The sequence below is a fragment of the Myodes glareolus genome, chromosome 14, assembly GCF_982192425.1.
Source record: "Myodes glareolus chromosome 14, mMyoGla1.1, whole genome shotgun sequence".
NCBI classification, from domain to species: domain Eukaryota; kingdom Metazoa; phylum Chordata; class Mammalia; order Rodentia; family Cricetidae; genus Myodes; species Myodes glareolus.
The window spans coordinates 5,327,998-5,342,379 of NC_142039.1; the positions used below are offsets into that span (position 1 = coordinate 5,327,998).

At 37.8% G+C, this 14,382-nt stretch overlaps 1 protein-coding gene across 12 annotated transcripts in view; it reads left to right on the forward strand.

The window, feature by feature from the left end:
- Abi1 (abl interactor 1) overlaps positions 1 to 14,382 on the forward strand; it is an 83,924-nt gene that overhangs the window by 54,395 nt on the left and 15,147 nt on the right. For 6 of the 12 annotated variants that reach the window (XM_085698983.2, XM_085698984.2, XM_085698987.2 and 3 more), the window contains exons 4-7: positions 5,891 to 5,905; positions 6,610 to 6,710; positions 8,383 to 8,523; positions 11,553 to 11,653. In XM_085698983.2, the coding sequence (XP_085555109.1) occupies positions 5,891 to 5,905; positions 6,610 to 6,710; positions 8,383 to 8,523; positions 11,553 to 11,653 (358 nt within the window). The remainder of the gene's footprint in view (positions 1 to 5,890; positions 5,906 to 6,609; positions 6,711 to 8,382; positions 8,524 to 11,552; positions 11,654 to 14,382) is intronic. The other 6 variants (XM_085698985.2, XM_085698986.2, XM_085698988.2 and 3 more) reach the window with 1 other exon arrangement.

The following is a 14,382-nucleotide window of genomic DNA, read 5'->3' on the forward strand; positions in this document are numbered from 1 at the left end:
GGATTGCTTTGAATTTTCAATAAGGATTTTGGATAGAAATTGTGATAGGATTTCTTATTTGATAGATTCCCTTTAACTGTCAGTTAGCATTTACAGTTTTCATAGAATATTTATTTATTTTAAAGATAGAAGTGTGTGGTTGTTTTGCCTGTATATGTGTATGTGTACTATATGCATGTCTGGTGCCTTCAAGGGTCAAATGAGGGCACTGGATCCTCTAGATCTGGAAATGAGTTATGGATAGTTGTGAGCCACCGTGCAAAGGGAATCTGGGTCCTCTGCAAGAACAGCCAGGGCTTTAACTGCTGAACCATCTCTCCAGCCATCTAGAAAATTAATTTAATGTGAGTTCAATGTTTCACTAAGCTTTGAGCAGAATTGTTATTCACAGAATAGGCACTACTCAGAAAAATTTGAAAAAAGCTGGGCTGCTGAGAAGGCTTAGCAGGTAAAGGCACTTGCCACCAAAAACCTTTAAATCTGAGTTCTGTTCTTAGAACCTTCATGGTGGAAGGAGAAAGCAGATGCCCCAGAGTTTTCCTTTGATCTCCTCCACACATAATGCTGGAATACTTTACCACAAACAACAGCAATAAAAGCCCAAATAGACACAAAACTTGACAAAACCATTTTTTTAAAATTAAATTGATTAATTTAGAAAATAAATTGTAAATAATTTGGCCTTTTGTTCCTGTGTGTGTACCTATGTGGTTACCTATGTGGTTTCCTAACTACTAAAAAAAATGCAAATTTTAAAACTGATTTTTAGAAAAGTGCTTATTATGGTAGGATACATATTCTCCCCAATTTTTACCAATCAGTTTTAAGTTTATACTTCTGAAATATAATCACATTGCTGTTGTAAACAGAAGGGTGGTGGCCAGTAAGAACAGTATATTTTAGAAACTGACATGTTTGGTAGAGTGCTTGCCTAGCATGAACACAACCCTGGATTTAAGCCCCAGCAGCACAGTGGTGGTACAGTATTGCAGTCCACAGCATTTGCATAGGGCTGCAGGAGCATGAGAAATTAGGACCTCAACACCGTGCTTGTTCACATAATAAGTTTGAGGTTAGTCTGATATAAGGGAAACCAATATGAAGCTGATGAATGTCAGATTTATCTGTACATATACACATACACAGCTACTTTTTCCCATGTCTGATTACTGCTTTTTCTCTTGGCTTTATGACTTCTTTAAGTTTTCGTACTCTTATCTTACTTTTTTTCTATAGGATCATAGTTTTGTGTGAAATTAGGATATAACACCAGAGTTGGGTGTGGCAGGTGCATCTCTTGAGTTGAGGCTAGCCTGTTCTAGTAAGTGAGTTTCAGGACATCCAGTGTTTTGTGGTTGGATCCTATCTCAGAAGAAATACTACAGGACCAGGAGGCAGAAGGAATAGGTCTTAAAGGCAAGCCTGGTCTACATAGTGTGTTCTGTGTCAACTGCGCCAAACAAATAAAAAACCTGACCAAATTGACCAACCAGTCCCCTTGCTGCTTAAAAAGATCTGAAGAAACTTGGCCATTCATTAATGATAAATTATTCATAGCCTAAAATTATGAGGCAGAAAGAAATAAATTTATTTTAAAACGAACATTTTAAGTATAGACAAATCCTACCAGCTCTTGTAATTATTATTTTTTGTCTAAATATTTTTATTTAGGAATCTGATTTCTTTTTTAATTAAAAATTTCATACAGTGTATTTTGGTCTGTTCTCTTTCCTCCCCAACCTCAACTCTTCCCAGATGCAGTTTAGTTTGATTTCTTAATGACTTGTTAAGTTTATGCTTTCACTGGGCATTGTGGCACACATCTTTGATGCCAGCACTTGGGAGGCAGAGGCAGCTGGATCTCTGTGAGTTCCAGGACAGCCAGGACTGTTTCACAGAGAAGCAAAAAGAAGGGGCAGGGGAGTATACGCTCTCTGTATGGAAGATGACATCTGATATTGTTCATGGTGCTTCTGTCATTTCACTTCCTGTTCTGAGTTTTCAATATATAATTTTAAATACCATATCTAAATAGATTAATCTTATTTTTGTAGCTACCACATTTTATATCCAAGGTTTTGAGTCATACATGGACTCCCACAGTTTTCATACTCTTCAGGTTAATATTCCATCTTATTTGTAATACAAATTTTAGTGTTTTGGAATTTGTGTATGCTATACTTGGGCTTTCTTTTAATGGATTATGCATATTTAAATAGCTTTTAAATGTACTTAATACATTTTATTCTGAAAAATATATGGTATCTGTAATTTTATTAGTAATTTAGAATAAAAATAAACTAAAGTAAATCTGGCTAAATTTTGGGAAACAATAAGATACTGGCAGGAGAAACCAGTGTGCAGACTACGCACATGGAGAACAGTAATAGACGATGATCGGAAACCGGCCCTGCATTTCCAGGTGAGCATAGGGAAAGAAGGCTTGAATACTAGTAGAGAAATTTAGAATTAGTTTTGGTAAGCATAGCAATGAAGAGCTTTCTAAATTAGTCTGTAACTTAAGAGGAGTGTCTGCTGTGTGTATTGTCTATGTGGTAAAGACAGGTGAGGATCAAGGGAGCAAGGCAAAGACATTTTACTAGTTATAATTAGTTGATGTTTTCTAAGGTAAAGTCTCTAAGATTAACTCTGGGTTTCTGGTCAGTTATGGAATTTCGTTTCAGTTTACTTTCTAGAAATCCAGAACGCCAGGACTTTCTCAGCTTTAACGCTCTCTCAATAATTCTTTTAAACTTTTTTTCAGATTTATTTTTGTATCTTGAGTGTTTTTGCCTATATGTGTACCATGTGTGTGGATCACGTGTGTACCACATATGTGTACCACTTGTGCATACTATGCGTGTGTGCGTGTGCTGTGTGTACCGTGTGTGTGTGCATGTGTTTGTACCATATGTGTTTGTTCCCTCTGGAGATCAGAAGAGGACAGAGATACAGTCATTTGTGAACTACTTTGAATGTAGGTGATGGGAACTGCGCTCTAGGGCCTCTGGAAGGACAATAAGAGCTCTTAACAGCTGAACTGTCTAGCCTACCTCTTCTGGTTTTACTATTTTTAACAGTACAGACATTAACTTTTTTAATATCTGTGTTGGACTGTGATCTTTAAACAGCTTCAGTTTTATTAAAATGAGTGAGAGCTAATCAGTTACTTCAAGGAAAGACTTGTCTCATTGCCATTTGACAATTATTGCTAGAACAATAGTGCACTCAAAGAAAACGCTTGCTTTTGAATTCATATTCCAGGTAAATGGTGAACTTATTCATTCATAAATTTAAATGTTTGGAGGAAGAGAGATCTTAAGGCAGTACAAAAGTCTTATTTTGTTTATGTTTAGTTTGGGAACACTTAAGTAGTATATACAGTATTGCCAGTTGCTAGCAGTTATATTTTGAGCCTTAAGAATCAGAGATTAGCTGGGGTTAGGGATCGCGGTGACACACCTTTAATCCCAGCATTTGGGAGGCAGAGGCAGGTGGATCTCTGTGAGTTTAAGGCTAGCTTGGTCTACAGAGCGAGTTACAGGACAACCAGAGCTGTTACACAGAGAAACCCTGTCTTGAAAAACCAAAAGAGAAACAGAGATAGAGATTAATTTTACAACTCTTTTCATTTGGATACATAAACTGTTTAATAAGCTGAACTTGAATTGAACAAAGGTTGAAAGTTACACAGTTGTGTAGTTGCAGGGTTATATAAAGACTCATTTCCCATTTAATTTTATTGTTCCTTCATTTGGGAGCAGATTACATATAAATATTGAGCTTTTTTGTTTTTGTCTCTGTTTTTACAGTTGGAAGAAATAAAGATGCGAGAATGCACTTATAATACTTTTTTGCACAATTATATATTATGAGATAAACTGTATGCATACATACATGATACACATAGGTTATGCAATACACTAGTAGATCCTATCACGGATCTAAATGTACTACTTCACATCTAGGTGTGTGATATGGTGATTAGCTAGGGTTCCAGACAGTGTTTCCAGATAACAGTGAGAAATAATCATTAAAATAATGAGGAATTACAAAGTTCTAGCACTTTATATAAACGAGAAAATATCTGAAATTCTTCCACAGGATTTTACTTAATGTTGCCTTTGAGGTCATCTGAAAAATGCGGATACTTGTGAGAACAACAGATGTTATTGATAGAAATCAAAATCTCTAAACTTTATAGACACACTGTAGAAATAGAATTTTTTTCTTAATGGTATGTCATAAGGATTGGCATATTGTCTCAGGTGTGTTAGCTGGTCATCTCTCACAGAAGTAATCTTTACAATCAAAGTACCATTTCTTTCATTTAGAATTTTTGACTGAACTTCTCAATAAGCACATAGCACCATATAGCTTCCTAGTAGTGTAGGTCTGCTCAAGACTTACATAGTCTAGAAATGAGAGTTTCCAGACTGTTCATTCTGCAGTTAGAATTTGGCCAAGCTGCTATTAGAAGATTTCAGAGTGTGTGTGTGTGTGTGTGTGTGTGTGTGTGTGTGTGTGTGTGTGTTTTAAATGTTTTAATTACTTGTCAGTTTTATACATGCACATATATCTTATTCATAACACACCACCCATATTTTTGTTTTTGTTTTTGAGATAGGGTATCTTATATTCCAAACTGGTCTAACACTTGCTGTGCTACTCCAACCTCCCTAATTCTGGTTTTCAGAAGTACGCCACCGTACCTGGGCTATCTGATGCTCAGAATGAAACCCTGTGTTGCTGCGTGCTACACAGAGCTCTGCCAACTGAACTGCATTCCCGGGCTTTAGTCAGGGCTTACTGATTTTATTTTGAAACACTGAGATGTGCTTGACCACATTCTTTTCTGAATTTGAAAACAACTTGTGAGTTTTTATTTTTATTTTATTTTGAGATAGTGTCTTACTATGTAGCTCTGACTGGCTTGACACTCCCTCCATAGACCAGGCTGGCTTTGACTGACGACATCTGATTGTTTCTGTCTCCCAAGAGCTGGGATTAAAGACACCATACCCAGCTCCTCCTCAAGCCTCTTCTAAAACAGTATGCACTCTTAATAGCTGATGCTTAAACATGTGTGTGTTCATTACTTATCTACTTTATTTTTTGTAGTATTAAAGATTTAATTTAGAGGCCTCCACATATTAAAAATCTGCTTTACTGTCGCTTATTTAAGTCAAATGAAAATTTTTAATTATGTGTATATGTGTGTACAGGGTCTGTGTACACATGAGTGCAGTGCCTGTGGAAGCCAAAAGAGAGGGCATTTGATCCTTTGTCATTGAATGCCTCATGTGGGTGCTGGATACTGTCACCTGCAGAAACCACTGCAGACTTAACTGTCGAGATGCTTTTCCAACTCCCTGTGAGCTGTAATTCAGCTGGATTAGATGCATGGGTTAAATGCTAACCTAAGACATTTTTAGGCCTGCTCAAGATTGGCTTAATTAGTAGTTTCTTTAGCAAGTTACTTCTTTTTAAAAGTACTCATAAGTTAGACCTGGTGACAAAAACCTGAAATCCCAGCTGCCTGGAAGACTGAGACAAGGGTTTCATAAACTCAAATCTTGTCTGGACCACAAAATCAGTTCAAGTCCAGTCTGGGAACTTAGTGGCTGGATGTAGCTCATTGGTAGAGTGCTTGACTAACGTATGCAGTCCTGAGTTCAAGCCCCAGTACTGTTGGAAAATAAGTGTAACACACAAGCATTTCCCTAGTTCCTATAGGTACTTTTCTTCTACAGTGTATAAGAAATATAGCTGGATAAAGCTTGTTAACATAAATTCAGTAATATAAATGTCAACCTGTCCTGTCAGATACAACTTACCTAGAATTAATTTCTACTTTTTCCCCTCTTTTTTTATTTTTGCCAACATAAAGTGGCTAAAAGCCAAGGTAAGACATATTACTTATCATTTGATCCACAGTATTTCCTCTATGTTGACAGAGGCTGCAGAGCCACTAAAATGTGAAAACTCTTATGTCTGTCTGCTTTTTCCTGTAGGATTTACATAGATTAAATATGCTGAAACTTAGATCAAATCAGCGTTAGCTTGGCTGTGTTAATATATCCAAGATATATTGACGTTTGCACTTTAGGAACATTAATCTTGCTAACAGTTTCTGCTTTGCTCATGTTTTTACAGTTGCTTTGCTTCCATTGACTTAGAGTTAGGTTTCCCAGACGTCATATGTGATTTTGTTGATGAATTATTAGGATAGATATTATACTTGAGATGAATATTTTAGCAGATTGATAGCTTTGTGGTTTACATTTATGCAAATATAAATGTTTATTGAAGTATTTTAATAATCCTGATTCTTGAATACAAATAAATTTGATATCAGTGAATGTCTATCAATAAATTATAAAATCTAGTAGTCTCACCTGTATTTTGCATAAATTGATATGAATAGCACAAAATGACAGGAAGAACTGAATGCAGGTGGCTTTTGAACTTTTAGAATACAATACCAAACTGTATCAGTACTGTCTGGGAATCCTTACTTCACATTCTGTTGTTAAGGAAAAGACACCATGTTAAAACATTAAGAGAACAAGTTGATACAAAAATAAAATCTTTCTTTCCATATTTTAGCACGGAAATAACCAGCCTGCAAGAACTGGCACATTGTCGAGAACAAATCCTCCCACACAGAAACCACCAAGCCCTCCTGTGTCAGGCCGAGGGACTTTGGGGTATGAATTTAACTGCATTCTACTAAGAATTCCTGAGACCTAAGTGCATGTTCTCTCTGGTAGTGCCACCCTTTGTATTCATTTATTTTGTGAGTGTGTGCGAAGGTCAGAGAACAGCCGGTAAGGCCGTGGGTCCTGTGATGATGCTCTGGGTGTCAGCTTGGCAGGATACCTCAGACTGATATTGATTCTTTCTTCCCTAAACAGAATCCCAAATGAAATGTGTACATAAGAGTGTGTGTGTGTGTGTGTGTGTGTGTGTGTGTGTGTGTGTGTATGTGTATAGCCCAGAGGACAACTCCTCAGGTTTTACCCTTAGGAAAGCTGCCCACCTCCTTAAAGAGAGGATCTCTTATTAGCCCGAAGCTCACTAATGAGGTTAGATTGGCTGGGTAGTAAACCTGATAGCCTGTCTTCACCTCCTTTGCATTGGGATTGTGAGTGCCACCATGCCAAATATTAATAATCTTTTGTATATGTGTAAATGAGTACCATTTTTTGTTTGTACATTAAAAGATGTTGATTGGCTTTACAATTTACTTTAAGTAGATTGACTAGAGTGTTCCTTTTGGTGCCTCCACTTTTATTTATGATTCGTTGAGTAAGTGGTGTGCTTTGTGTAGTTTGCCTTAGTAGTTAGTCTCCATCTCCGGCTTCTCCTGTTCATGACATCCTACACCGAGGACTGTACTCAGGTGACTCCTCAGTGCACCAGCTAGTCACAGGCATCTGCGTACTAGAGCGGCTTTGTGGAAAGCTGGAAAACGTAGTGGTAACTTCTCGTCCCCTGTCGTGGTATTAATTGTATCAATATTTTCCAAGATATTTCTGAAGGATTAGTTACTTGAAAATATCATATTAGATTTCTTGCTTTTGTGGAGGGGATCAATTAGCCAACTTTCTTTTTTGTTGTTTTGTTTTTTGTTTTTTCAACCCCATGTAGAAAGGCTTATCAATGACTAAGCTGAGTATAATGTATTTTATTATATGTTATTAAGCATTAAAGATTATAACCATCATTTTTAGTGATAATGTTAGAGATTTAAATGTACCTTTCCAATAATTTTCCCATGAAAGAGCAACAAATTTTAATTTTTTGATTTTTTGAGACAGGGTTTCTCTGTATGACAGCCCTGGCTGTCTTGAAACTTACTCTGTAGACCAGGCTGGCCTCAAACTCAGAAGGATCTGCCTGCCTGCTTGCCTCCTGATTGCTGTGATTAAAGGTGTGCACCTGGCCAGATTTTAATTTTTATATAAAAATAGCAAAATTTGTCACAATTAAAGTTTTTGTTCATTTACTCTTAAAGTTTTTTTCTGCTCGTCATTAGAGAGAGAGAGAGAGAATGTATATGTGTAACACCTGGTGTGCACTTTTTAGAGGTCAAAGGACAACTTTGTGAAGTATGTGTGTGTGTGTGTGTGTGTGTGTGTGTTCCCATGTGCATGCACCCTCCCCATGTGTAAATAAATGGGTTCTAGGGACTGAACTAAGGTCTCTAAATTGAGTGACAAGCACCTTTACCCTCTGAGCCATCTTACCAGACTTTTTTAAAATTAAAATTGTAAAACAAAATTCTGTTACAGTTAACTCAGAGATTATAGCAAATTTGGGAGGGGTACTATTTTGTTTCTCTCATTCATTATCCATTTTTTCATTTTTCTTCTTTAGGCGGAATACTCCTTATAAAACGCTAGAGCCTGTTAAGCCCCCAACAGTTCCTAATGACTACATGACTAGTCCTGCGAGGCTGGGAAGCCAGCATAGTCCAGGCAGGACGGCTTCTTTAAATCAGAGACCAAGGACACATAGGTAAGCCTTCTGTCTGAACATTTGAACTCTGAGAGCATGTGCTGCTGACTGGTGAGTGAGGATTTTTAAAGATGCAGAATACAAGTGAGGTTCCATGTTAATGCCAATAGCGGATGTAAAAGGTTAGGGGATTCATATTTCTGACCCTGTCAAGTTTCAGTTTTTATTTTGAGGTTGTTTTCATTTGTGTATACTATTAGTAGGATATATTCCATCTTTTTGACAGACAGAAGTACATGCTGGGATTAAAACTAAAGAGTGTTTTAGAGACTGAAGATGTAGCTAAGATGGCATAGTGCTTGCTAACATACAGGAAATACTGGATTTTATCTCCAGCACCGCAAAAGCCAGGCATGGTGAGGTCCATCTGTAATCCTAGCTCTGGGAGGTGGAAGTAGGAGGATATGAAGTTCAAGGTCATCCTCAGCTACACAGTGAATTTGAGGCTAGCTGGAATACAGGAGACTTTGGCCTCATTTACCAGGAACTCCTGCCCATTATTAAGGGCACAGGGCAAATACTCTTAAATGCTTTTAGACAAAGGGTTAAATGCCGTAGGAGTTACACAGCATAATGAAATCCAAGAGATGAGAGGAAGAACACTCAGCTTGTTTCTGAGAAAGAGTTCTGAACAGAGCTGGTAAACCAGACTATGCTAGTGGGCTTTGTGAAGTCCTGACTTGGTTTATGTGTGTTGCTGCTGAATTATAGGGTCAGAATACAGCTCTTCCGGAGTGGAGGCAGCGCTATTCTCATCTTATCCAACCACTGGTTATTTAAATGACTTTATTAAATACCAGTCAGAAACAAGGAAAACATAGTATTGTGTTCTCCAGAAGCTCATTGTCTTAAAAGAGGAACATCTATTTTTAAAGTACATTTCTGGAATGTCATTATGTCAGGATTTATGGGTTATTTTCTTAGTCACTGTTACAGATGTAGTAGCATGACAGCCATAAACAATATGTAAATGAATGAGCATGGCTATGATCGAGGATAATTTTACTTATGGTACTAAAATTTGAATTTCATATAATTTTAATGTTTTGCAAAATAACATTCTTTTGTTTTTTTTTTTTGAGTTTTCCCCAACTATTTAGGAAAGAAAGGTTAGCTCATAGGCAAAAATGATGTGGGCTGATGTTCAGTTTTAGCCCACAGGGTGAAATTTACCACCTCTTATCCCTATGTTAGAAAAGCACTTAAGTCAGGAATTGTAGGTTGAGCTTAAGTATTCCTAGGTCTAAATACAAAGTTGAGTGTTGAGTTCCTGGCTTGAATGAATTGAGAATTCCATATTTTAGCTAGTTTGTTCTATCAGTGGCTTTTTTTATACCTTTTATTACAATGTGATACCCTAATTATAAATTGATATTGGAGAATAAAATAGTCTTACCCAGGCATTATAAATCTTTGCTTTGTTGGATTTGTGGGCATATTGAGCAAACAGTATTGCTTTTAAAATACAATGTGAGCCGGGCACAGTAGTGTGTACTTGGAAGACGGTAGCTGGAGAATCCTTTGAGATCAGAAGTTTGAAACTCGCCTGGGTAACTAGTAAAGGGCGGGTGTGCTACAGTAGTTAGTCCCAGCTGGGGAGACCCTGGGCTCTGAGGGAACTGAAGAGAGTTCATCAGTAGCAGCTGTTCTAGTCTGGGAAACCTAACTACTTGTAAACTTTGTTCTTTTGTTGCTGTGTTAGGCTCATTGTCTGATACATTGTTCATGACCATGGCAGTTCTTAGAAAGGAAATCATTTAGTAGAGGCCTGCTTGGTTTCTGAGGGTTAGTTCATTATCGTCCTGGAGGGAAGCGTGGCGGCACACAGGCAGACATGTGCTGGAGAGGGAGCTGAGAGTTCTGTGTCCTGAGCAATAGGCAGCAGGATGAAAGAGCCACTGGGCAGACTTTGATGCTTGAAACCTCAGAGACTCCTCCCATTGACACACTTCCAACAAGACCACCCTACTCTACTTCAACAAGGCCCTTCCCTTGTAACCTTCTCAAGTAGTGTCGCTCCCAAATGACTAAGCTTCAAATAAGTGAGCCATGGGGGCCATTCTTATTCTTACTCAAACCACCACTCATTTTCCAGAAAATTCCTTCAGTTTGCTTTTCTATATTACATTATATTTTATTTTGTTTGTTTTCTTTGAGGCAAGGTCTCAGTATGTAGCCCTGGCTGGCCTGGGACTTGCTATGTAAACCTGGCCTCAAACTCATAAAGATTCACCTGCCTCTGCCTTCCCAGTACCAGATTTAAAGCATGCACCTGTGTGCCCAGCTTGTTTATGTTTTGGAAGTTGTGATACTCCTGTATCAGTCTCCTGAGTGCAGGAATCTCAGGTGTGCCCACCATGCCTGTTCCACTTTTCTTTGTGTTGGGTAGAAATTTTAATGCTGATGTTCAGATAAGGGATACTTTACCCCGCCACCCCCTTTAATTCATTCCCAATGTCTTGTACGTTCCTTTTTGTATTATCTGTCACACTGAGTTTTGAGCCTGTGTTCTCATGTTCTGTTATTAGGTTTGATGGTACGGTTCAGTGTTCTTTGCTGAGGAAGAAGGAGGGGAAACAAGGTGGTTTCAGACCCAGAGCCTGTAGCCGTAGCCAGTGCTGAAGCCGTGTGTGCCACCACAGCAGGCTCTTTACTGTCGGTCACATCGGGCTTTACATGGGCACTGGTGACACACTGTGCTGTGAGATATTAATGCTCATCGTTTCTTCAAGGTTATTAGTGCCTTATTAAGACAAGGTCTCATTATGTAGCCTCTCTGGCCTTAAACTCGCAAAGATCCACCTGATTCCGCCTTCAGATTCCTCGGGTTAAAGGGCACGTAGGGATCTGAGTGCTACTATATGTTGGTTCCAGAATTTGAGAGGAAGTGAGACGCAAGAACAGGTTTACGTATTAGGGTAAAGGGTTATAGCCAAGTTAAAATTAATGTTTAGTAACCCCCATTTGTGATTAAATTTTTAAAAATCAATCTTTAAATATGATTTTTCAAATGCTTGTCTCCTGTGTAGTGGAAGCAGCGGAGGAAGTGGAAGTCGAGAGAACAGTGGGAGCAGTAGTATCGGCATTCCCATCGCTGTGCCCACACCTTCTCCTCCCACCGCTGGCCCAGGTAGGTCACCCCGTGCTCGCAACTTTATGTTTATTCGTATTGGATAGCTATAATAAAGGTGAATAACATATTTTAGATTGATTTTCACAAAGTTGTTGGTTGTACCAGCTGTTTGTGTGTGATACAGAGAAATAGCTGTCTTAAATCAGTTTTGGGCCATTTTGCTTTTAGTAATGCTTGTCTTTGTGAATAGTTAACATTGATCAAAAGGAAATCTATATTATATTTCATTTAGAAGGTCAGTATTGTTAAACTAATTTATTTGTGACTTTCATATTTATGGATGAGATTCAGCACCTATTTTAGTGTAATGCAGTGACTATAAGATGAGATTTAAAAATAGGGAAATTTATTTTTCCTTTTTAGAAAGTATATACATGTAAGATATTCTGGGAGAGCATTCAGTTAACCCTTTGGAATTTAGTCAATGAAATGGAGACTTTTGAGATTGGTTGTTTCTGTGTAGTTCAGGCTGTCCAGAAAGAAAGACTTTACAGTATTCAAAAACACACATTTGAAAGATAAGCATAATGAAAAAATATTAGAGGAAAATATTCTTAGCCTCTCAAATGTATTATGGAAGGAGAATGATCTGGGTATAAACAGGTTCATTTGCAGTTTTTGCACTTATGAACTCAAAGGCCTTTTTACCTAGTAAAATACTTTTCATATGAATGTGTTCTACATTTGGATGTTTCTTTTTTGTTTGTCTTCTTTGCTTGCAGTATGTTGCATTTTCCTGTCATTTTAGAAAGTTTAATTCTGTTTTCTTATACTCTGGCCTGAATCATAAACTATTTTATTGGAAAGCATTTCTGCCTTGATTCCCTGTGAAGTCCTGATTCTCCCAGTGAGCGCTGTGGGGGGTAAGACTGCATAGGCATCCGGGAGCCGTTAAATTATACTTTGTGCAGTTTCAATAAGCTCCTATAGCTAAAGATTGCAAGTTGTTACAGTTATTAGATTGTAGATGATAATGCTAAATTAAAGAATTAAATCTGAGCTGGGCAGTGGTGGTGCACGACTTTAATCCCAGCACTTGGGAGGCAGAGGCAGGTGGATCTCTTTGAGTTCGAGGCCAGCCTGATCTATAAGAGCTAGTTCTAGGACAGGCTCCAAAGCTACAGAGAAACCCTGTCTCAAAAAAAAAAATTCAGACTAAGTGATACTGATGCCTTCTGGTGAAAGACCTATTTTCATTGCTCTTTACTGCCCTGCAGAATGGTCCCGTGTGTGGTTTATAACCAACTTAATGGGCTATTTATTTATTTATTTAGATTGAGGGAAACTAGCTCTTATTGTTCAAAAAATATTTTAAATTAACAGTGTCTCTGATGTTCTTTCACTGCATGCTGCGTGTTTGGAACTCTGTCTTGTATTCAGGCAGTCAGAGCCCCGGGCAGAGGTGGAGACAGGAAGTGGAACATGGGAAGGAAAATATAGTGTGTGCGATACAGGGGCTTGCTCTGATGCTGTCCTTTGGCTCATACTTTGGAAAAGTTTGATGCAGCCTAGGTTTTAAGATAGCTGAGGATGTTAAGAAATACCTTTCCTAATAGTATGCATTCAAATTGTTTTCTAGTTGGGAAGACTAGACTGAGTTATAAAGAATTCTACATTCTGTAGATGTTTTTTGTTTTTTAACAACTCTTTTATTCTTTGACTCCTTTGGGGGCCTGCCACCCAACTCCCAAATAAATACATGGAGACTTTTACTTACTTATGAATGCTGGCTTTGGCTTGACTTATTTAGCCAGCTTGTCTTAACTTTAATTATCCCATCTACCTTTTGCCTCTGGGCCTTTAGCTTTTTATTCTATATATCTTTCTTTACTTCTTACCCTGTAGCTGGCTGTGTGGTTGGGAGGCTTGCCCCTTGATGTCCTCTTTCCTTCTCTTGTCCCCCTCCCATTCTTTTTTCTCCTCCTATTTGTTCTGTCTGCCTGCCAGCCGCTCCTATCTCTTCTGTCCAGCTATTGGCCATTTAGATGTTTTTGGCTGGCAAATAAATAAATAAATAAATAACTTTATAGAGTTAAAAATACTTTATAGAGTTTATAGGCAAAAAAAACTTTATAGAGCTAAAAAAAACTTTATAGAGTTAAATGCAACATAAATGAATGCAACACATCTTTACATCATTAAACAAATATTCCACAGCATAAACAAATATAACACATACTAAGCTAATATTCCACAGCAACATTCAATTTAGAAGTACTCAGTAATATGGATAAAAATAATGAGGTGTCTTTTATGAGAACTGGATTTCCACGTAGGTGAAATAAACTGACAACATTTGCATAGACTGAGGGAAAAGCAGAGGTAGACAGGGAAGGAGATAATACAAACATGTGGCTGGCAGCAGTACTGAAGGACTCTTTGTGAAAACAAAATACTCTCAGCATATGTAATACCTGGAAAATGGTCACTGGATAGTAACAGTGTAGGTGTCTCTGTGTGCCAGTCCTGATGGAGTTCTGGACATTTCTGGTAGAATTTGATGATGTGCGTACTCTGTTGTTACCTAGACAGATGAAGCCAGCACCTACTCCAATTTCTCAGTTTCCGTTCTAGATATTAACCTCAGAATACCTGTTCTCAAAATACCAATTCTCAAAAAGATTTCTCCATAGATTTTTACTTTATTCATTGTTTATATTTTTTGTTCTGTTAGAGATATTATTCTAGAGGCTCCATGAAGTCGTCGCTTGACAGCTATGTGCTGT